The sequence below is a fragment of the Thunnus albacares genome, chromosome 14 (assembly GCF_914725855.1).
Source record: "Thunnus albacares chromosome 14, fThuAlb1.1, whole genome shotgun sequence".
Classification (NCBI taxonomy): Eukaryota; Metazoa; Chordata; class Actinopteri; order Scombriformes; family Scombridae; genus Thunnus; species Thunnus albacares.
This window is the reverse complement of record NC_058119.1, coordinates 21923813-21945907: the sequence shown is the minus strand read 5'-3', so window position 1 is coordinate 21945907 and position 22095 is coordinate 21923813. Positions and strand designations below refer to the sequence as shown.

The following is a 22095-nucleotide window of genomic DNA, read 5'->3' as shown; positions in this document are numbered from 1 at the left end:
TAATGCCTCACTAGGGACATTTTGGCACTATCTAGTAAATAGAGAGTGATTTTGGGCACAGCCTTGGTGTTTACATTTGAGACTTTCCATTAACTAAAAAGTTGATTCCTTGATTTGTCAACATTCTTTAATTAAAAGGATGTAACCAATCTGGTCACCTAACAGCTTAAAACCACCATCTAATGCTATAACTGAACCACAAAAGTCAGAGAGTAAATTCTGGTAGGTTCCCATGAAACCCACTGATAAAATGACCAACTTCCACATTTCAGATTTACCAGTTCCATACCAGTTTTTGGATAAATAAACACTGACCATGACAGAAGCCTTGATCTCTGCAGGCATGTGAGCTATTAATGAAGTTCAAGTGATGACCTTGATAACCTAGAATCATTTTATCTTCAGGAACCAGCCAATGATGATGTGGGACTTTACAGTTCCCACTTCAGATCATAAATCTGACAGTAAGAGAAGCTTCAATTACAACAAAATCGGAACTACAGTAGCAAACGAGATTAAGGTTGATAAGTCGCTGTGTGCCAGTGATCTTTTCGTATGTAGTTCTTAGACTTATCTAGTCCCAGCTGTTTTTGTTTGTATCCGGTCTATTTCCTGTTTCTTCTCCATTTCTGTCCCCTTTGCCCAATTTAAACAATTACTTATCTAGCGGATAAGGCAGTGGCACTTACAATTCTTGCCGAAGGCGTCTGATCTTGGCTTTGGCATCAGCCAACTCCACGGAGAGGTGCTGCCGACTTTCGGTCCTCCTCATGCTGGGGGAGTCATTGGGAGACTGGGCTGGACAAGGAGCCATTGGAGACAGCTGCACACAGTCTCTCTCCTGGGTTAACTCCACTATAGTCTGGATGGAAAGAGAGCAAGGAGTGAGGTTGAATCTGTGCAGAGAATGAGTGCAAGGGCCCTTTAATAGAGTTCATATTCCACACCTCAAAGTTAAAAAAAGCTAGTAACAAGTATTGAACAGAAAATACAATTTTAAATCCGTATTTAGGAGAATCTGCACAGAACTAACCAATATTGCTACTTTCCAAGACAGAAGTTAGAAGTAGGATACTTGACAAGAGCAGGCTGGGATTTAACAATGTGACTAGAATTTACTTAAAAGTAAAGAGGGAACCAGATCCATGGATTTGCCCACAGCAAAACTAGAACAGAGGCATTAGGGCAAAAAGCACACCGACAGTCCCACACACAGCCTATTTTGATCTAGTGCCCGTGACAGGAAATGGGATTTTAATTGAGAGCGGCTGGACTACACAGTGATAATCTGGAGGCTATTAGAACCCCTGACACACATACACAGAAACACACACACACACAGAAAGATCAGCTATATCAGTCGTGAGTATCTGCACCCTATGGGTTGGAAACTCATTCAATGACGCATATACGCTTCATACAACACACACACACACACACACACACACACACACACACACACACACACGGACACATATATACACACACACACACACACACCCTTCATGCATGAGACAGTTAACAGTTTCAACCCTTCCTTCCTGAGGCAGCTCACTTGTGGTAACGGCAAAAAGGGAAAAGTTTCCACATAACACCACAAAAAGCAGCCCACCATTTTCATTAGAAAAATTCTGTCCATAGAACTACAGTACGACAGAAATCCACAAATGACATCTGGGCATAACAACCTCCCACCAACACAATAAAAAGAGAAAAGAGAAACACTTCCCAAGTTGTGCTTTACTCTGTTTTGTTTATTGTGGTTTGTTTTTTGGATTATGCCATTTTCGTAATAAGAGACTTCTACAACAAGGCTAAATAAATCTACATTACACATGCACATGAGTATATTATTACCTCCAGCTGCGTGTCTCTCTCATCCACCAGGCGTTTGAGGTGAAAAGCCAGGTTCCTGGAGAGGCTGTCCAGGTCCTCAGGAGGCATCTCTCCACTTTCCAACCACTGCATGTCCACTACGTTCTCCTGGTTATGAGTCACCTACAATCGCCAGGTTATAACATCAATAACAACAATGGGGCCAAAAGAGATAATAATAAAAGGTAAAAGAAGTTAAATATCTTGATTCTCTCCCAGTTTTGTTTATTACGGAAGAGAAATACCTCTTGGATGTGGGATGCTATTGCAGCTTTGGTGTCAAAGTCCAGAGTCTGGATACGCTCAATGTACTCTTCCTTCTTCTCACACTGTAAACAGAGGAGAGAGGAGAGTTGAGGAGAGAGGAGAGAGATGTTCAAGAGTTAGGTGGGCTGAGGGTCAAGTGGAGGTTAACAGAACACTGCAGACACAAGGGATAATGCTAATCTGATATACAGGTTTCCAGGAAGTAGTAGTTGCATGTAGGAATGTAATCTAGTCTTCAACTGCAGGTCTATCTTTTTTCCTCCCTTGCTAGCATAAATTGAGATTAGAACAACAGTGTTCTCTACAGATGTTAGCTCTTTTAACTGTATGCCAATTCTAATTCAGCAGCAGCTGCTCCTGTGTTTAATTAAAGCTTGTTGTAGACAGAGTATTACGTCAGTCAGAGCTACTTGTATGAATGTAACTATGCTGTCTTTTTGCTGAAACAATAGAGTTGGTGAAAGGTCAATGCTCTTGTTTGACAGTGAGAGAAGAGCTGAATAGGGGCTTTGTCGCAAGGCAGGAAAAGGTATGATAAGTCATTCATTACACAGCATTTCCTGTATGATAATGAAGTAAGTTAATTCATTTTATCAGAGGAAGCAAATGGTAGTAATTTGGTAGGGCATCATTTAAATCCAATTCCAAAATTAGATTTCTGGCTTTGGAATCGTACTACAAGATAAACACAGAAAGTTATGAATGTTTAAAAGTCTAGCTCAGTTGGGATATTGTGATGATAGTAATGATATTTTGAATTGTGAATCACAGGCACAGAATGTCCCTCAAAATTTGACTGCGGTCTGTTTTGATATGAGTTCATTGCTCCTCGAAACATGAATTAAATGCCCATATGTGAAGTGTTTTTAAGAGGACGAGTTTAAGTGGACTACACAGTGCTCTTACCTGAACAGCACAGCCTAGCAGTAGCAGTAATAGTTTCTTCATCTCATCCAGACCTTGCTCTAAAAAAAAAAAGGGAAAAAACACAAAGCAAACAGAGTATTAGGACTACAGCCAAACCACAAATATGTCTGCATGAAACAAACAAAATGATTGAAAACCAAACATCTAATTTATCACTATAATTCAGTCTTGTTTCTGTTTGGTCTTCTCTGTCATTCGGATCAGTCACCTTTTGCAGGTTAGGAAGGAGTAAAAACATGCTATTGATTGATGTTTTGTTGATAGTGGTGGAAACCTTCGCCTCGGCACAAACAGAGATCTGTTGATTGATGGAGGGTGATAACTGACGATGATTACTTTATTTGTGAAACCATTCTTTAAAATGAAGTTTTACAAAAGTGTTGTGCAACAAACCATTGTCTTTTTCACAATTATGTTTATAAAAATTAAATTATAACCAATGTTTCCTCTGTAGCGTGGGCAGATAGAGTCTTACGGCGTCTTTCGCCTCTGCCTACTTGGGCACATGTTTAAATTTAAATTTATTTACGTCACGGTTGAGGTGCTATCTTTCCTCAATTTATACCACATTTACTTGGGTTGCTCTAATTAGCTAAATTCTCAGGCTGTTATTATTTCGCCTTTAAAAAAAACCTCTTCTAGTTACAGTGCCACAATGTTTTCCACAGTGTAGCAGGTTGGCAGGATGAACTTCCAGTACTCTTCCACATGTCAGGACATATTGTCCATAAATTGCTGAAACCCGCAAACAGCTGCTAGCATGCTCAACAGGCCTGAGCTCATCTGTGGGATTTGGGACTGAACAACAGTAAACCAGGTGGTATATGTGTGTGTTCCACTGACTAAGTGGTATGGTATATGCAAGTTGTGTGCATCTGTGTCTGTGTCTGTACTGGGACTGTGTGTTTTCCGTATTTGGAGCAGGGTGTGCGTGTGTGTGTGTGTGTGTGTGTATGGTTGTGATAAGCCAGCTCATCGTGTGACCCAGGGGGTAGCGAGTGCTAACATTGTCCGGCTCTAATAATAATAAATCCAGATTAGTGACAGCCAACATGTTTTCTGTGCAGGGTGGTCTGTTTGCCTCTCTGTTTAATGAGCCAATCTTCACAGCAGGAACAGTTAAATAACATACACACACAAGCCAACAGACAACTTTCTGAAGCCCACCATTTTGATCTATGACTTTACCCATTGTGGGACTTTCCAAAAGATTTTAAATGACAACCAAATTAAATAAATAAAACTGCTTCTCAATATTACAGCCAATAATAGATTAACTTTCCCAAAAATGACTTCTGGAAAAAGAAATCCTATTGTTTGTGTAAAGCATCAATTTAGAGAGCAATAGAAAGACGACCTCGTAGTTCCCTTGGGAAGGCTTGAAATGCTGCAACAGAAATCGTGTCCCATTGACAGGTTCTATCCATCAATTTTACAGAATCCTCCTCACAATCAAATCAATCCTCCCTCTCTCATTCCTCTTGAATCAATAGACACACACGTCAATGTGTTACTGAGCAACTGAGACTTCCCTGTGGTCATGATATGGTAGGTTAAATAATCATCCTTTGAGTTAGAAACCAAGATTATACTTATGACAACTAATCAGTATTAGTTAAGAGTTTGAACAAACACTGATAAGGGATAGAAACCTGCTTTGCTGCTTCTCTATAGACTGAAACTTCATGCTCCGTAATGTCACAACAGGTTATTTTGCCTTACAGCTGGTGGAAAACTGAAGCTCTGTAGTGGTTATTTTCTTCTGTATGTGATTTCACTGTTAATTTACCCTTTCAGACTGGCTAATTTCTGGATATTTCAATCGTGGTATGAAAATTCAGTTGTAATTGGATTTGTATTGTACTGCGGCCAAGGAAAAATGGTGAATTTTGCTTTTCTGGCTCTTAGGTAAAACTCTTGGAGCTCTCGGATCAGACACCACAGCTAAATGAATGTAAGGAAAAAATGTATTTAATGCTCAAAAAGTCTAGACGAGTGCTGTACTGCAGCCTACTGATGATCAGAAATCCAGGCAGAGGAAGTGTTAAGTTCCTGCATGTACAGAGCAGCACCCGGACATAAGTGATATGACTTGACAGGCATGAATTGGGACACTAGAAAATCCTCAAATGAGAGCTAATTTCTTACATGTTATGAATCCAATTTTGAGAAAAAAATATAAATAATAAATTAGCTGAATCTAATACATTTTTAAAAGCCAAGTAATTACATATAATTTTGAAAATGACCAGTTATGTAGTATGATTTTAAATACTTTTCATGGTGTGTCAATCAAGGGGATGTTACTGCTTAGTCTGTCTTCAATCAATACAAGAGGAATTCAAAAAAATTAAAGAGAATATGAGCAAATTCTTGCCTAGAAGGGTGACGACTGATAAAAACTTAATTCTCACAGCTGCAGGGCTTAACTGCACTCTATTAGAGCCATAGGAACCTATTCTAGTCAGGGAGGGGATTTAGCTCACCAAATCTACTGGAGCTAGGTAGGAAAGATAAGGGACCTCAGAGGATAAATAATTTATACAGCTAGAGAGGGAGAACAAGAGGGAGAAACAGTAAGAGGGAGAGATGAAAGGAAAAAGGACAAAAGAGGGAAAGCACCACAGAGCACAAGCAACACAAACACAAGGGTGGCATATAGGAATAAAGAAACCGAGAGAGAGGAAGAGAGCAAGAGGAAGGCAAAGAAACAAGTTTGAAAACAGACAAATCTCCCTCCAGCAGCAGCAGCAAGGAGGTGCTTCCCATCTCTCTGCTAGCAGTCAACTCCTCTTTTTTCTCAGTTCCTCTCTTCCTCCCTTCTTACACACACACTCACTTCATCCATCCATTCATTCTCTGCAACACACATCCACCCACCCACCCGTCCTTCCCTCCTTCCTTCCTTCCTTCCTCAAACATTGTTACGAATCATCTGCTCCTCTTGAGTTTGCATTCACTCATCTTGGCTTCCTTTTTTCACCTCCTTTCCTCCCTCCATGCTTCATCCTCTTGGCAGGAAACAAGAGGTTAGGAGGACAGTGACTAACCCTTCTTCCTGCAACTCCATTGTTAATCTGTGTATGAGGATGTGAGTGAATAAGAAGAAAAAATGTGTGTGTGTGTGTGTGTGTGTTACACTGACTAAATGGTATGATGTATGAAAGTTGTTTGCATCTATGTCTATGCCTGTACTAGGACTGTGTGTGTGTGTGTTCAACCTGCTTGTTTTGTCCGACCGACAGAAAACCCAAAATATCTAAATTATGATGACTTAAAACAGAAGGCTAGCAAATTCTTAGATTTGGGAACCTCACTCTATCAATATATATTTAATAAATGACTTATACGGTTAACCACTGTGTATGTGTGTGTGTGTGTGTGTGTGTGTGTGTGTGTGTGTGTGTGGCTGTGCTCTGAGCTCTGTATATTTTCCTGCTTTTTTGTCCTTTTCCAATCACATGCCTGCTTCTGCCATGACAAATAGAGTTGTTCAGGACCTGATGACTTGCATGTCAGTGACAAAACTGACACAAGCAGTCTGACATTGCTTTGACAGCATGCCAGGGTGTATTCAACCCATCTCACTGAAGCAGAGGACAGAGTAGCCTAAACCTTATTTTCAGCTTATTTAAGGCCATTTGCGCTTTATAAGACAAGATCCGGTGTCGAATGACATCAAAGACAGACAGCCTGGAGCTGAGGTCAGCGTCATGAGCAACACTGCACGCAACCCAGTCTGCCTTTCCACGAGGAGCACTGAAGATAAACATAAAAAGCAGGGCTGTGCGATATGATGATATATATCGTGACGATAGAACAACATCTATTGTTTCATATTATGCTCTATCATTTATTTCATTGTGTTACAAATCACACTTTACGGCAAGTCATTTTCCATCAGTCATTTGGAGTCTGTCCATCTTTTGCACGGATTACATTAATAAATTACTCTTCTTGGTTTTTTATTTGCAAAGCTTTTGTTGCACTTCCAGTAACGTAACAAGTGTAACTGTCATCAACTCGAGCACCTGGTTCATTGTCTCTCCTCTGCTGCGCTGTGAGGCAGCACACACAGAGGGCTCAGCCCCGCCCGCGGTGAACCACAGAGAGCATAGAAAAGGAGCATGCCCATAAATGACAGTAAAACACAGTAGAAACTACATTTATTTATGTTACTTATCTAATTTTTGTGCAATTGGAGAGACAGTGAACCAAGAGAAGTACTCAAGTTGACAACAACTAAACTCGTTATGTTACCGTAAGTGCAATAAAAGCTTCACGACACAGACCAGAAACTGTTTATTCATTGAATTTACAAAAAAAGTGCTATATGCTATATTGACATTTTTGTAGAATGCGCTTATTTACTTTCTTGCTGCGAGTTAGATGAGAAGATTGTACAATTTATTGTTCGGTAAATGAAGCTACAGTAAATAAGCTTAACTTAGCACGGAGACTGGAAAAAGGGAAACAGCTAGATGGTCTCTACCTACCAGCACCTCTAAAACTAAATAACGTGTTGTATTTCCTTTCCAGTACACTGGCAAAAGTGTAAAATCAACAAATTGTAACGGAGGTTTTGTGCCAGACTATTTCTTACTGATGGTAATTTGTTGTTCATGCATTTTCCAAAATGTCAAACTTCTCCTTTAATACGCAAACAATTATAATTTATGTCTCTTCTGTTCTTTACCACAACACAGAAACACAGACTGCACAGACCCACCAACCATTCGCCTACACACACGGAGTCTGGAACACAGAAAGATGAACTTTTCCAGAAAAAGTACAGTAGCAGGCCTCACTTTTTTGCTGAACTACTCCTTAACACACACACACACATACACACATACACACACACACACACACACAAACACAAACAACCACCCACACACCCTGTCAGGTCCTCAGTTTATGCTTTCTGTCAGCTGTCAGTGGAAAAACAGTTGTCTTTCCGGTTGTTGCTACACTTGAAAAGGATTTCTGCTCTTTGACAGGTGGGCTCATCTAAAATCATGTTTTATTTTTGTCATTCATATGTTCCGTCATATTTATTCATGACATGTATTAATATTTATAAATAGATAAATAGATCTAGACTGCATCTGGGATTTCATATGGCAAGCTCTGTCAACAGTGCAGTGTTTTCCTTCCACAGGGGTAGTGGAGAGAATATAATGTTTCTTTTGGTCCATCACTGTATATTTATTGCAGACTGCAATTGCAGACAGTGCTTATGCAATAATGATAACATTACTGACTGCAAGTGACTTGAGTGAAGCAGCAGTTTTGAGGTGAAAGAAGAACATTGATAATCACAAAAACATTTAGAGGGGAAATACTTCAGTTTTTAGATGATCAGACCAGATCACTGCTGAAAATTCAGACTTAGACAGACTAAACAAAGGAGGTACTGTCTATGTGTGTGTGTGTGTGTGTGTGCATGCCTGCTAACATCTGCATGCAAGCATACTTACTAAACACTACTTGCATGCACAACTCAGTGTGTGTGTGTCTGTGCATCTCACTGTGGGTGTATATACAAGGCAGTCTAGGGTAAATCAGAGCCTGGGGGTGCTACAGTGCATTCCCACTGTTCACTGTTGTGAAGACACCCCTCCCCCAGCCACCAACTAAACACACACACGTGCGTGCACTCACACACACGCAGAGGCGTCCCCTGCCCCCTAATGAGAGCATAATAAAAGCCACATGGCCAATGACTTTCAGCTGGCAGCCGCTGAAGCCAGAGAGCCAGGCTCCACAGCCACTGCTGGTCTGACGGACTCGCTGACTGACTGATTATCTGACAAGCTAGAGGGTAAAGGGCAAAAGAAACCCTGAGGAATGCAGTCTAATGCTTTCTGCCTGCTCTGGTCCACTTGCTCGGAGCTGCCCTTCACTCTTGTCTGCGTTAGGTCGACTTCAGTATTCACTCAATATTCACTTCAGTCGTGTGTGAAGCCCTTGTGCAAGACTGTAGATCTGGAAGATTTTTTAAAAAGGTGGTCATATTTGAACAGACATTGTTTTGGGAGTTCTGTTTATGAAAGAAACAATCTTGGTTTCACAATGACCAGACTGCATTATTATGGGAAGCAGCAGTGGATAAAATGCCAAAAGAAAGCTTTTTAAAGAGATCTGAGGTAATGTGCAGATGGCTGTTATCACCAGTAGTTGGACAAATGCTTAAAATAATCAGTTAGATAGTTTTATACTGCAATAAACTACAAACAAGAGGATCATGCGGATCATTTAGCTTTAGTATTAAAAATGAAAAAGCTTGTTTTTACTGTGACTTTGGCAGAACAGTGATATATTGTTTTATCTCTACAGTGAATTAACAACCCAGTTACCCTTGCATGAAACAGAAACACAGTCAACACAAGTCTGTGTGTACTCACTGCAGCCTCTTATTGTTCATTTATTTACCCTTCATGCCAGTTGGGGCGTATGAAAATTCAAGGGGTGACTGGAACCATTGAAAAGCGATGAAAACCCAAAAATAACAGCAATGGCTGTGGTGAAAGTGCGATAAAGGCAGTTGAGTGAGGATGAGGATTTAAAAGCCATTTCATCTGCTTAAAAAGGCGCAGATATCCTTCAACAAGGTGTGTAAGCCGAGCCTGGATACAATTCACTTTGAGGAGATGATGATTACATTTGCACAGAGAACACAAAGGCTATGAACACCTTTGTATGGACACGCTTTTCCAAGAGCAAAACAACCAATCAAATGATCTTACACTGGCTTTAGCAAAAATATTGCAGTAAAAGCCAATAACTGAACTAGCTGGGCTGTAAAGCAAGCAGTTTTTTCTCCTTTTATTCATGTGAAGCTTTTATTACCACAACCAGTGCACTGTGACCTTAAATGATGGCCTACTTCTAGTTATCTTCTCCCTTCTGTGGCTTCATCAAGGTCACACCGGAATATCAAGTAGCACATTGGGCTGCGTAGGTCAAGCTGATCTGGGCACTCTCAGTAATGTTTTCATGAAATTCAAACACTTGACACTGCATTACTGTTGCTTTGAGGCCGCACAGACGTATCAAATAGCATGGCTGGGTTCAGTAGGTCAAAGCTATGTCGCAAAATGGTTAAATTAATTTAGCACTTTAGGTAATAGAAGTCCACAGATTTGGCCGACATCGTCTCTGTGGCGAGCATGAGGATTTACAAAGTTAACTCTTTCCAAGGCCAGAGTGACAAAGGAATGAAAAAACCCCACTAATCTGTCCATTTCCCCATCAACTCAACATTAATAATAAGCCTTTTTGACTTTCATTTATTAAGGCGCCTTTAATTCTGCCATCATCTCTAATTTTCAACGGAGTGGGTTATGAATGACGGTCAAATCGACAGCTCATTAACACAAAGAAAAGAAGTACCAAGAAAATGGAATTTACAGGCAGAGAGAGTCATTTGAAACATCAAAGCAATGGATAATTAAAACGGGTCTATTATTGCATTCTAATGAAGTAACACAGTATGATTTCATGTCCTCCTTGTGAACTGTATGCACGCTTCCTGCCCATGTGATTCAAGTAGAGGGCGGTCTTGGAGAACGTATTAATATTGTTTTTGGTTTCCTTTCAGGTTGATTTGATGCTCAGTGTTTAGTTTGTCTGTGTAATGTTGTAGTTGTACTGTAAAGTATATAACAACTTACCAGAGAGAGGGTTTCGTCCCAGAACCAACACGTTTGGTAAAGGCATCATGACCAGCTGCTGGAGAGTCTCCTGTTTTACAAATAAAGAAAAAATAAAGTGGTCAGGAGGAGTTATAAATTATGGATATAAAAATAAAATAATAGCACAAATAACTTTTTTCACTAAAAGTATGTTTGGTCAATATTTCAATGGAAGATTCAAACATTTAAGGTATGAATAACATCTGACTATAGGAACACGCCTCTCACATGTCTACTTTAGCCAAGAGAGTCAAGGTTCAATGTACGTCCCCATCTGAGATAGCTTTTGGCATTGCAGTAAGAATACAACACTATAACCACGCTCCTCAGGGTTTTGACAGTGTGGGAGTGGAAGGCCGCAGGTATTAAGACTGTAACATAATCTCCAATCAAGGAAAGTATTTGTGAATTTCAGGCCTGAGGTGTGAGTTTTACCAGTGTTACAGGTTTAAAGTCTGGGCAAGGTGTAGACTTCAAAAGATTATCAAGACACCCAAGGGACACCAAAATTAACAGCATCAATCCAATGTGTGTGTTTGTATGTGTGTGTGTGTTTGTGTGTGTGTGTGAGAGAGATGATGCAAGTGACAGTGGTATTTATGTGGGTTAAATTGCTGGTGTGGTTTTTGCCACAGGGCCCCCTCCATTCACATGCCAATCATGACAACCAAAATGTAACCATGATCTGCAATTTACAACACTCATGCAGACACATGCACTGTACATTTGTACACATACACAGACCACTGGTAGGGATGGGCAGGAGTTACTAAGCATTGATGTTTTGGTCCAATTATCCACACACAGTCAAATCATCTCACAATACAATAATGTACAAAGTGGTAGTGATAACAAATCCCTTAAATTAATGTCTTTACATAATTATATTGCCTAATCTTTGCCCTAACTAATATGATGTAAGATGTTTTCACCTAAAAAGGTCCTTGATAGTCATTTCATATGCTCATGTATTATAAATCACAAATGCAAAAACTGCCTGCCAAAATATTTTTACAGTCCTAACCTTTAAAGCAGTTTGAACCAAGTCCAAACCACAGTTGTGTTGAAAAGGAAGAATGGTTTCTTTAAGAAGAAAGGACATGAGGGTCAGCTAACTTGAATATTTCATGTCTACCTGTAGGCAGAGAACAGTTTGAACTCATCTGACCGAACGCTTGGTCTATTCTGTGCAGGTTATTGCTGATGTCATGACAAAGAGGCTTATATAAGTAAAGTCTGAGTCCGCCTGTCGTAACCATCTGCCATATACATATTGCATTACCTCATCATGAAGGTAGAAGGGGGCAGGAAATCTGACATCATTTTAGTGGTTTTCATTGGTTAAAAATAAAGCCACATCTGTGCCGATTTCAAGCATTCTCAAAATGAGTCAACCAACCAAGTTAGCTGCTTAAATTTAAATTTGTATACCTAATAGGCTATACTTCCTTAAACATTTCTAAACTAACTTAACTAAATGCAGGAGGCATAGAAACAAAAAGGTAAATCACTGCTATTTGCCACTGCTAATACAAAGTCTAAGGATAACACTTTACCTACTAGGATATTCTTTACATGTAATAGACTTATCTACAAGCAACATTTATCTTCCTCTCTAATCTGTATAAAGGTATTCTTGTCTGAGATTTAGCACCTAGCTTTGAATGACAAATAAGCTTCTGTCTCTAAAAGCAGGGTGGCTAGGCCCTAACAGGATTACTATGACCGTATGGTCAATATTACCATACTGATATATATATACTTCAATGCAAACATTTGAAAATGTCTTTGAAGTTTAGGCTACATCTTCTAAGCTTCAGTTTTAATGTTTTAATATCAAATGAGCATTCTTTCTTCTGAGGTTTACTTCATGATCAATTTCTCTTGTTGTTGGACAAAAGTTACATGTTTCTTAATGTTAAGGGAAATTTATTCAGTACAGTTGCAAACAAAACGTCAGCTATATCATCCTTAACAGGAACTTGCAGCAGAGGCCACTGACAGTCATGGTAGTCTAAACCTTTGTTGCAGAGACAGAAAACCACTGGTTTACATAAGAGGATGTGGAGAATGGGCTGACAGATGATCAGTGCATCACTCACATGTAGTAGTATAGAATAGACAGCTAGACAAACAAGGAGGTGACTCAACATTGTTATGTATCATCCTGTATTTAAGTGTTTTATTATTTTGTCCAACACTGATGGTGGATCCAGTTCTCCAGTTCATGACCAGTGTGAAAAGTATCTATACTTCACAATCTACCAGAATGGGATGGATCCAGGTTGTATCGATTCAAAAGGACTGACACTGTCTATGAAGCTACTTGATATTATCAGTGTTTCCTCTGCAGCTTTGTAGCTACTGACTGAATGTATTCAGGAGGAGAACACATGGACACACACACACATACATAGAGAAGCTTTTGTGGGCCGAGGTGAAGGTCAAATTTTGGGTCGCAGTGATGGACAGTCACGGTATTAGGTTAGCAGCATGGTTGCCATGGTTTCTTGTCAGTGGTGATAAGAGCACTGACCCCAATTGCCCTTTCTGTCTATCTCTCTGTCTGCACTGGTGTATGAGGCATGCAGGGAGAAGGGTTATAGTGCGTTATGATTCAAAAGAAGCCAACCATTTCCAAACCCTTCAACCAAAAATTAATGACGTAATGTTTTTTTCAGCCTCTAATCACTTATCATTTTTACGAGTAAAGCAATCAAATGTTTATGAATGCATAGAGAATAGTAGACATCAACAAAATAAAGTGATGGCAAAAACAACACTCATACTAAAGATGAGTGACTATAATAATGATGATGACTAATATCAGGAAGTCCCAGTTAAAAATGAGTAAACAGCCGTAATGTCTGAAGACTGAGACAGATTGACTCAACAAGCGTCAGACAGAATCATTGGTGCAGCTCAGACAGCCCCAGTTGGTGTCTCACGGAGAGGCATTTGGTGTGCCCGACAGCCAATCCTCCGTGTAGACCTGATGACAACTGCTTTGGGCAGAAACCAACCACCACACTTCAAAAGGGCAAAGAAACCAAAACTTCAAAAATAATCTTTAATCAATACCCGGAGAGAAACAGTCCCATAACAATCACGTCCTTTGTTGTAATACAATACTGCAATCCCAGGACATGGCTTGGAAAAAAGGCTGGCTTGTTAATTCTTCATGTTACACCTTGCACTTGTGCTGCTCAGTGAACAAACTAGATTTCATGAGATAATAAGAGATATGAGGGTCATTTTTTCATAGAAACACTAGCACAACAGTGTTGTTTTTAATATCTCAACTGGCTTGCGCAAACTGCTAGTTATGCTTCTGGCTTTATAGGGAACGATGAGCAGAAAACTCCTGCTAGATCTGTAGTTTGGCAACAACAAAAGCACACACACTTTTCTCCCTCTCCCAACAACCACCTGTCACACTTTTAACCAATGTTCCCCATCAACACACCGCACACCTGTCCCTTTCAATGGCAGCATGTGTTTGCTGTGCAAGCAGGACGTTTCAGGCTGTCAGACTTTTCGTACCACCCAAATATAATGACAACTCAATCACTTTATGCTGACACTGATATTTTACTGAACAATACTGTGACCTTCAGTACTTTTGTTCAACTCCCAAATAATTCATTTCAACTGATTTCCCCTCTTTCTGGCTATAGTTTTCAATGGAATTATCTGTACTGTGCAGAGTCATGAGCTTTGTGCAACACTGTGCTATTCAGACCCACTTCTCAATTCTTTTCCTTCCCTTCTCAAGGGTCTATTGAGCTGCTCTTGTTAGTCTGTTGTTGCTGTTCTTCTGATCTACCCCGGCGTTAGTTTAAAGCTTTCTGAAAAAATCCTAGTGCATCATGAGATTCTGATGCATTTTCTCTTATTTTCAATGTCTATTCTGTATCTGACTTTACAACTATTAAAAAGACAGAATGTAGCATTACAGGACTAAAGCTAACCATAATCATAACCATAACCCAAAAGGCACAGAATGGTCCACGGTTGAATATCTCCATCTTGTCAATAAATGTTATCAATAAGACAAAACCAAAGCAAAAGCAGCAAACTAAGGCGTGCAGGTCCAACCAGCTCCATCTGTATTCATGTTGATAAAACTGGATAATGCGTGTATTCCTTAAGTATGATGCTGTTCAAATGGACTGAATTTTTGAAGGATATGGGGAATAACATGCTTTGAGGATTAGCTGCAGGCTAATAACAAAGCTAAACTACAGTCGACTAATATGGCTCTTGGATTAGCTGGTGCTGGCTTAGCTCTCTCATACATAAAACATGATGGACACTGCAGGAGAGAGACCAGCCACCACACTGAGCATGTCATGGTGATGTGCTACAAACACTGAGAGGCATGCACATGCACACACACATGCTCACACTGCTTTCGAATGGAAAGCTTTCCCTGCCTCACTGTAGCTGTGACAGCAGAAACGTCCACGGCTCAGTCGCTATGTCACTCTCCAATATTCACTATCTAATCATGTCCATTTCACACATGGGAAATGGGGAACGGACAGTCATTTAAAATTTCAAAGGAGCCGAGACTCAGATGGAGAGGGAGTGAGTGAGTGGATGGAGGAAAAAAAAGACAAATAGAGGGGGAAGGGGAAGACGGAGGGGAAGAGAGTGATGCAGCTTTGATTCCATCACTTCTCAGTCCGAGCACGCAGGGGTGAGCCTCCTCCTCCTCCTCTCTTCCTACTCTCAACATCTTTCCTCACCCCCATCCCACCCTCCCCCCCATCCTGCCTCTATGTTGCTGTATTATTGATTCCGGTAGGATTCACAGCTCATCTTCCATCCCTCAGAGATATTTAGACAGATTGATAGAATGGGGGTGTTGGTTAAAGGGATGCTTGTCAAACAATGGAATTTACTCACTCAACAGATGTTGTTGGCGTGAACGCAGAGTGCAAAGAGATTGGACATGTGCCTTTATGCATGTTAGCAGAACAATAATATCTTCTAGTTAAGCTGATACACTTAAACCTATTGATCTGCCTCATTCTCCCTATGCTGCTGAGACATTTTTCTGGAAAGTTCATCTCTGGTATCCTCAATTCAAACCCAAGCCAAATATATGCGGTACCAGTCAAAAGTATGGACACACCTTCCCATTCACTTGAATGATAACATAAACTTTTGACTGGTACTAAATAGAATTTTTTAAGAGAAAATTATGAGACAGATCCACACAAAAAGGATTCTGCTCTATTACCTTAAGCAAAATGTGGGCTGAATAGACGTCTGCTGACATCAGAGATAATATTCTGCTGACTGAGACAGCGGCCTAAGTAGATGGAGGGTCACGCACACACTCCTCCATGGCTGCATAGGTCGTCCTAAGATAAGTGGTATGTGTGCACTTACAGTGGGTAAGCATGTACGTGTGGAAGTCTGTGTTAAATTGGTGTCAGTGGAAAGGTTGTAACGCTGCTGTGTTTCTGTCTCACAGGAGCCCTGTCTGTTAAATCCACCCACCCTCCCCAACACACACACACACACACACACACACACACACACACACACACACACACACACACACACACACCCCTACAACTTCCCACCTATCAAACCAAGCACAAGTTCCGCTACCGGCAAAGCTTTAACAGGGGACTAATTGTACTGCCACTGAGTGTGTGTGTGGGTGTGTGTGTGTGTGTGTGTCTGTCAAGTGCATGTGCGTACAAATGCTGCCTGAACCCTGAAATCCTGAATCACACCCATTCTGCAGACATGCAGTGTTACCATAGAAACGAGGAGATAGGTTTATTCTCCCCATGCTAGTGAGGCTGACACACATAGTACAGTACATGTGCAAACGTGCACACACACACACACACACACACACACACACACTAAGCCCTCTCCTGGGTATGGCATTGCGGACTTCTCTCCTGCTGAAAAACTGCAGAGATTATGAACTTGAAAAGGTTGTAACCAACAATGGGAAGGAGAATGCTTCCTCCTTTTGTCACTGCGCGCGCGCACACACACACACACACACACACACACACACACACACACACACACACACACACACACACACACACACACACACACACACACACACACACACACACACACACACACACACACACACACACACACACACACACAGAAACCACTTAACACCAGATCTCACTGCATCCCCATGAACTAAATCAATGCAAACACAGTTCTCCTGCTGTTCAAAACTGTAATAGACCCATAAGAACACAAAAGGGTTTGTGCACTGCAGTTCAAGGAGCAAAGCAACATCCCTCCAGTAGTGTTGCTAGATGGATGACTAAAGGCTTTCTTCTGTCTGCCTCATACTCTTTATTCCCTCTTATTCAAGCTCAGGAACTGACATGTTAACAGGCAAACATCATTGATTGAGTGATTGTCTATGGATGCAAGCTAGCCACATGCAGCCAAATTAGGCTTTAATCAACATGGACAACTCCAAATGTTTATAAAGCTAGACCGATTTAGATTTTTAAATCTAGAGTCTCCAATCATTTGTGCAAAGAACATTAAAAGAACATCCATAATGACAATGTGAAAGCTTCTCGACGAAGAAAGTCAACATGGTTTAATTACCCGGTGGAATACTCAGTGGCTCAAACTAATTTGGGTGCTCATCTTTTTACTCAGGCAATTTATTTTGAGTTACTGTTCATATATTGCAAAATAACAAGAGGGTCGCCTCAGCATACATGAAGTGCTTTGACTTAAAAAAGAATGAATTATGGAGAATTAAGGCTAACCCTGTGCAAGTTGTGCTGCAACTGTTCACGTAATTCCTGGTTATATTACAATTTTAAATGAAGTGAAATAAAGCTAGTGTGGTACGGATGGACTACTTAATAATTAGATTTGACCTAACAAGCTAAAAAAACTCAACAGTTGCACTTGGTTCAACAGTAAAACCCCAATAAGAAGAAGAGCAGCCGGGGTCCACTGTTGGCCAGATGGACAGATCATCTCTTACATGAGGAGGAGGAGAAAACGAGCCATTAGTACTCCTGTTTCTTTTGTTCTCTGCTTTTATCTATCAGCTAGAGTGCTTTTCACAACAGAGCCCTGAGGCTGAACGAGTGGACGGGTTCATCCTGCTGCTGGTCTCAAAGGTGGAGGCAGGTGAGCTGGGGGAAGCCCCCTACACCCCCACCCCCATCACCCCAGGGCTGTGCTTTATACTAACTGGAGAAGTTCACACAATTACACACATACATCAGTCTATGCAATTAAAGTGATTGCAATTATTGCGCTCTTTAAGGCCTCATTTAAATGAAACTTGATTGTTCTCTTGAACTCATATCAACTGTTTTCAATTGACTTTGCTTATTTGCTTTGTAGCACTAAACTTGAAGAGTGGCAGCTCTCTTTAGAATAAATGCATTTAAAAATGTTTAAATCTACAATATCAACAATACGCCATGTGATTTAGTGCTGCAACTTGTCCACATCATTTTATATAATAAAAAGGTGCATCTGCTGAATGAATACATGATAAAAACCTTCAAACGACTTCAACATTAGAATTTTAACAGATTTTTTGGGGGCTGGATTTTATTTATTTTTATTACAGAGCAGTGAATCATAGAAACACAACCCAGATGCTCTTCAGTAGATCAGTGATGGAAAAGAAGAACCTGGCTTCTAGCTTCCTCTTCATACAGTCACTCTGCTAGCAGTGCCTAAAAATACCTCCCATTTTTAAACATATGGGAACCTACTCTACATCAGAACTGCCACTAATTCCCCTTCACATGTACTCTATCACACTAGGCACACACACAAACACACAGAGTCAGTCCTCGCAGAAATGTATGCTCACATACCAGCATACTGTGGTATTTTGGTAAGCCAACGCTCACTTCCCACTTGAGGCTGTGATTATATGATGTGACTGGGTGGTAAACGGGGACATCACTCAACATGAAGAACTTGAAAGCTCAAAAACAGTGCAGATGTTATAACAAGTAATTGGTTTAAGACCGAACCCCCTACTATAGATAGACTACAGAGATTTATACTATGGAAAAAAGCGTGAGAGAAAAATGTTTTTGTTAATAAATGGAAGAAATGGAAGATGCTTATGGACTCACTGATATATAAATTTCAAGATATTGGATTTGTATACGCATGTATTTTTTGTTTGTTTGCTTTTCTTTTCTTTTTCTAACTTTCTATTCATAAAAAAGTCATACGTTAACAAACACACAATACTTTTGGTTGTATGCACAAACAAAAACTCAATAAATATTAAAGTTTCACAAAAAAAAAAAATCAGACTGTGTACAAACATGTCTGAGAATAAGTGAGCGTTTGTTTTACAGTAAGAGGCTCATTGAAGATGAGAAAGCCAGCGGCTATAAATGACTCTTAGATGACTTGCACTAGCATACTTTCCTTGTTTGAGATAAAAAAAAATAAAAAAAAACTACAATGTATGACGTAGTCAGAATGAATGATATCAATACAGGAATGTGAAAGTAGAAAAATCCCCTACAGACATGAGAGGACGTATTTATCTTTGATTTTAATAAATCAGTTTCACTTGAATGGGATGCATCAATCAAACTGTCCTAAACATCTGTAAAGCTTTTTAAAGCCAAATTGTGGTTTTGACATATTCTGAATTTAACAATAAACAACTAACAGCTAAATGGAAATGACATGAATAATTCTATATTATATTAATAATCAGTCATGTCTTTGATTGGAGACATTTGTCATCATTTCTTAAATGTTTCTTTTCCATTTTTTTTTATTTTGCAGTAAAGAATAGTACTCAAAGCTACTCAGAACTAAACATTAATATGGTTTTAGGAGCAGAACAAGAAAAGCTGGGTTATTTTGTGCATGAAATGCAGCTCAATGGCTTTAAGTCAATTTTATGGCTTGAGCTAGACAGATCAATCTGATTCACCTCTGAACTCAATTATATTCCCTTATTCAACTCAAATAAAGATGCTTGACGGCCCACTGCCTCTGTGATTGCTTATAAAGACCTAGCTACTGTAACTAACTAGCTACATCATCAACAGGATATTCAGACTAGCTAGCATGTGAGTCTGCATGACAACACACATTTGGCCTGCAGCTACAAGCACATGCCCTAATAAACTGATTTGCTCATGGCTGATGCTGAAAGAAGCAGCAAGACAAGGAGTCAATGGGGAATTCCAGACTTATAAAAAAAGATAATATATAGAAAATATATTTGTATACTTTGTCAGAGTTCCAGCTGATGGCAATGAAAATAACCTCTGGTTTAAAGCAAAAGATGCAATAACAAGGATGGAAAATTCTTTTTCCCTGTTTTTGATGTCCAAGTCAAAAACAAAAACAAGCATTAATAGCTACAGTATGTCGCGGCAGATTGTGTGTGCATGTATGCATGTGAGTGAATGCGAGAGTGTGCACTGTGTGTGTGTGTGTGTGTGTGTGTGTCAACGCCACACTGGCCCAGTAACAGAGCATCTTTGTGAGGCTTTATGTCAACAAGCCAAGAAGCCAGACTCTCTTATTCCCAGTGCTAGGTACAAGTTAGGTAGCTGGATTCCTGAATTCTTCTTCACCTTAAGAAATTCTTTATTGGGAAGAACATATGCAGAAGAAGAATATAATACATGATGAGGCATAGTGGTTTAGACAGCAGATAAGAAAAAAGGTGCATTAATGTCAGTAGTGAAACAAATGGAATTTCTCTCAGCTGGGTAGAAAAGGCAGAGGAGTGAGACAGCCATGTCAGCTCAAAGGTTTTATCCTCATGCTTGCTCAGAGGTTTAATGCTGACAAACTCCAACTGATAAATATTTGAAGCCTGGACTGCAAAGTGAAATATTAATTAAAACAGAAACAATCAAATGTGGGAGAAATACACTTAAATTCTGTGCTGAAATGCTTATGAAAAAAATGTTTCTCTGAAAGTAGGTTTTTTTTCTACATAGAGGAATTTTTGGCACCCCCCAAAGAGGTTTTAGCCAGCGCTAAAGGAAAATAACCAGCGCCAATGTGATAATTGAGAATAAAAATAGCAATTCAAATTCTCTCCAAATGTGATTTGGAGGCAATTTATCAAACAACTGTTGAAAAAGCAGAACATAACCTCGAATACAACGTCTTTGACTTACAGCAGTCAAAACACCTCTCATCCATCAGCTTTTTGGACAGCCTTCAAATTGGATCACCTGTGAGGTAAGTTTCCAATGAAATTCAGCTTATTTTCTATGTATTAATATGAGTATATGCAGTGTTTCCCCATAATTGTACGGACCTGGCGGGTCACCAGGCAAACAAGAATCCCCGCCAGACCAAAAAAATATATTTTTAATGCAAAAAAATAATGCCAAATATCCATTCATTCGGAAATCAACAGCGTTTGGGAGCCTCTGTGCAGCGCTGTTCCGAAACGTGAGTTAACCTCAGTGTCACTGCCCAGGAAACTCTTGGTAGCGTAGCTCCTTTTAAGGAATAGGGCAGTGCATAATATATGTGCGTAGCAGGTGTAGTGAGTAGTTGAGCAAGAGAGCAATCGGCAGAAAAGTGACGGTGAATGCAAGCGAAGCAGAGGAAAAGGTTAGCCGTAAGTTGTCAATCTGGCAGTAAATGTACAGTATAGGCCACAGTGTGTCCTATATGTGATCTCTAGACCAAGAAAAGTCACATCTGTTTCCCCAACTGCTGTAAAAGTGAAGGGGGTTAGCCTCGAAGTTAGTTGGGTTAGCCTAACCTGCAGATGCTAAACACAGAAATAGAGATCAGAGAAATGTGAGGCTGCTGACTGCTAAGTCTCCCAACTTTTATTCAGAAGTGGTAGTTGGATGAGGAGAGTGATTAGCACTACAGCTAGCTAGCTAACTAATTCTGCCATTACTATTCTGTCAGGGTTCACACAAGGTCGTTAAAGTAATGTTAGCCTACTTCAAGTTGGAGCGAAAAAAAATCAAGTACTGGAATCCTTAGAAAATCAACCATTTTTTGGAAATGGTTCTTAAAAAGTTATTGAAAATTAAAAATTATAGGCTAATTCTCTATTTGAATACATTTCAGTATTTTTTTTGCTTTGTTTTCAGTTTGATCATAAAGAGAGCAAGCACAATAGCCGCCTACTTTCAAAAGATAAGGAGAGAGGAAGATGAGGGAGAAAGGTGAATGTTTATTAGAATTGCCAACCATTGGATATACTCCTAAATAAAGTAAATGAAAGATAAGTGCTTCAGTGATTCCTACAGGCCTAATCTTTTTTCTCTTTCATAACACTGAAGTAGGCCGGGGGGTCAGGAAATGCCCAGGTAGAGGCCCA

The 22095-nt window shown here is 39.9% G+C and overlaps 1 protein-coding gene across 5 annotated transcripts in view; it reads right to left on the bottom strand.

Moving 5' to 3' along the window:
- LOC122997510 (girdin-like) overlaps window positions 1–22095 on the bottom strand; it is a 74297-nt gene that overhangs the window by 33087 nt on the left and 19115 nt on the right. For all 5 annotated transcript variants that reach the window (XM_044373685.1, XM_044373688.1, XM_044373690.1 and 2 more), the window contains exons 4-8: window positions 10746–10815; window positions 3049–3107; window positions 2121–2204; window positions 1858–1998; window positions 690–862 (exon numbers count right to left, since the gene is read on the bottom strand). In XM_044373685.1, the coding sequence (XP_044229620.1) occupies window positions 690–862; window positions 1858–1998; window positions 2121–2204; window positions 3049–3107; window positions 10746–10815 (527 nt within the window). The remainder of the gene's footprint in view (window positions 1–689; window positions 863–1857; window positions 1999–2120; window positions 2205–3048; window positions 3108–10745; window positions 10816–22095) is intronic.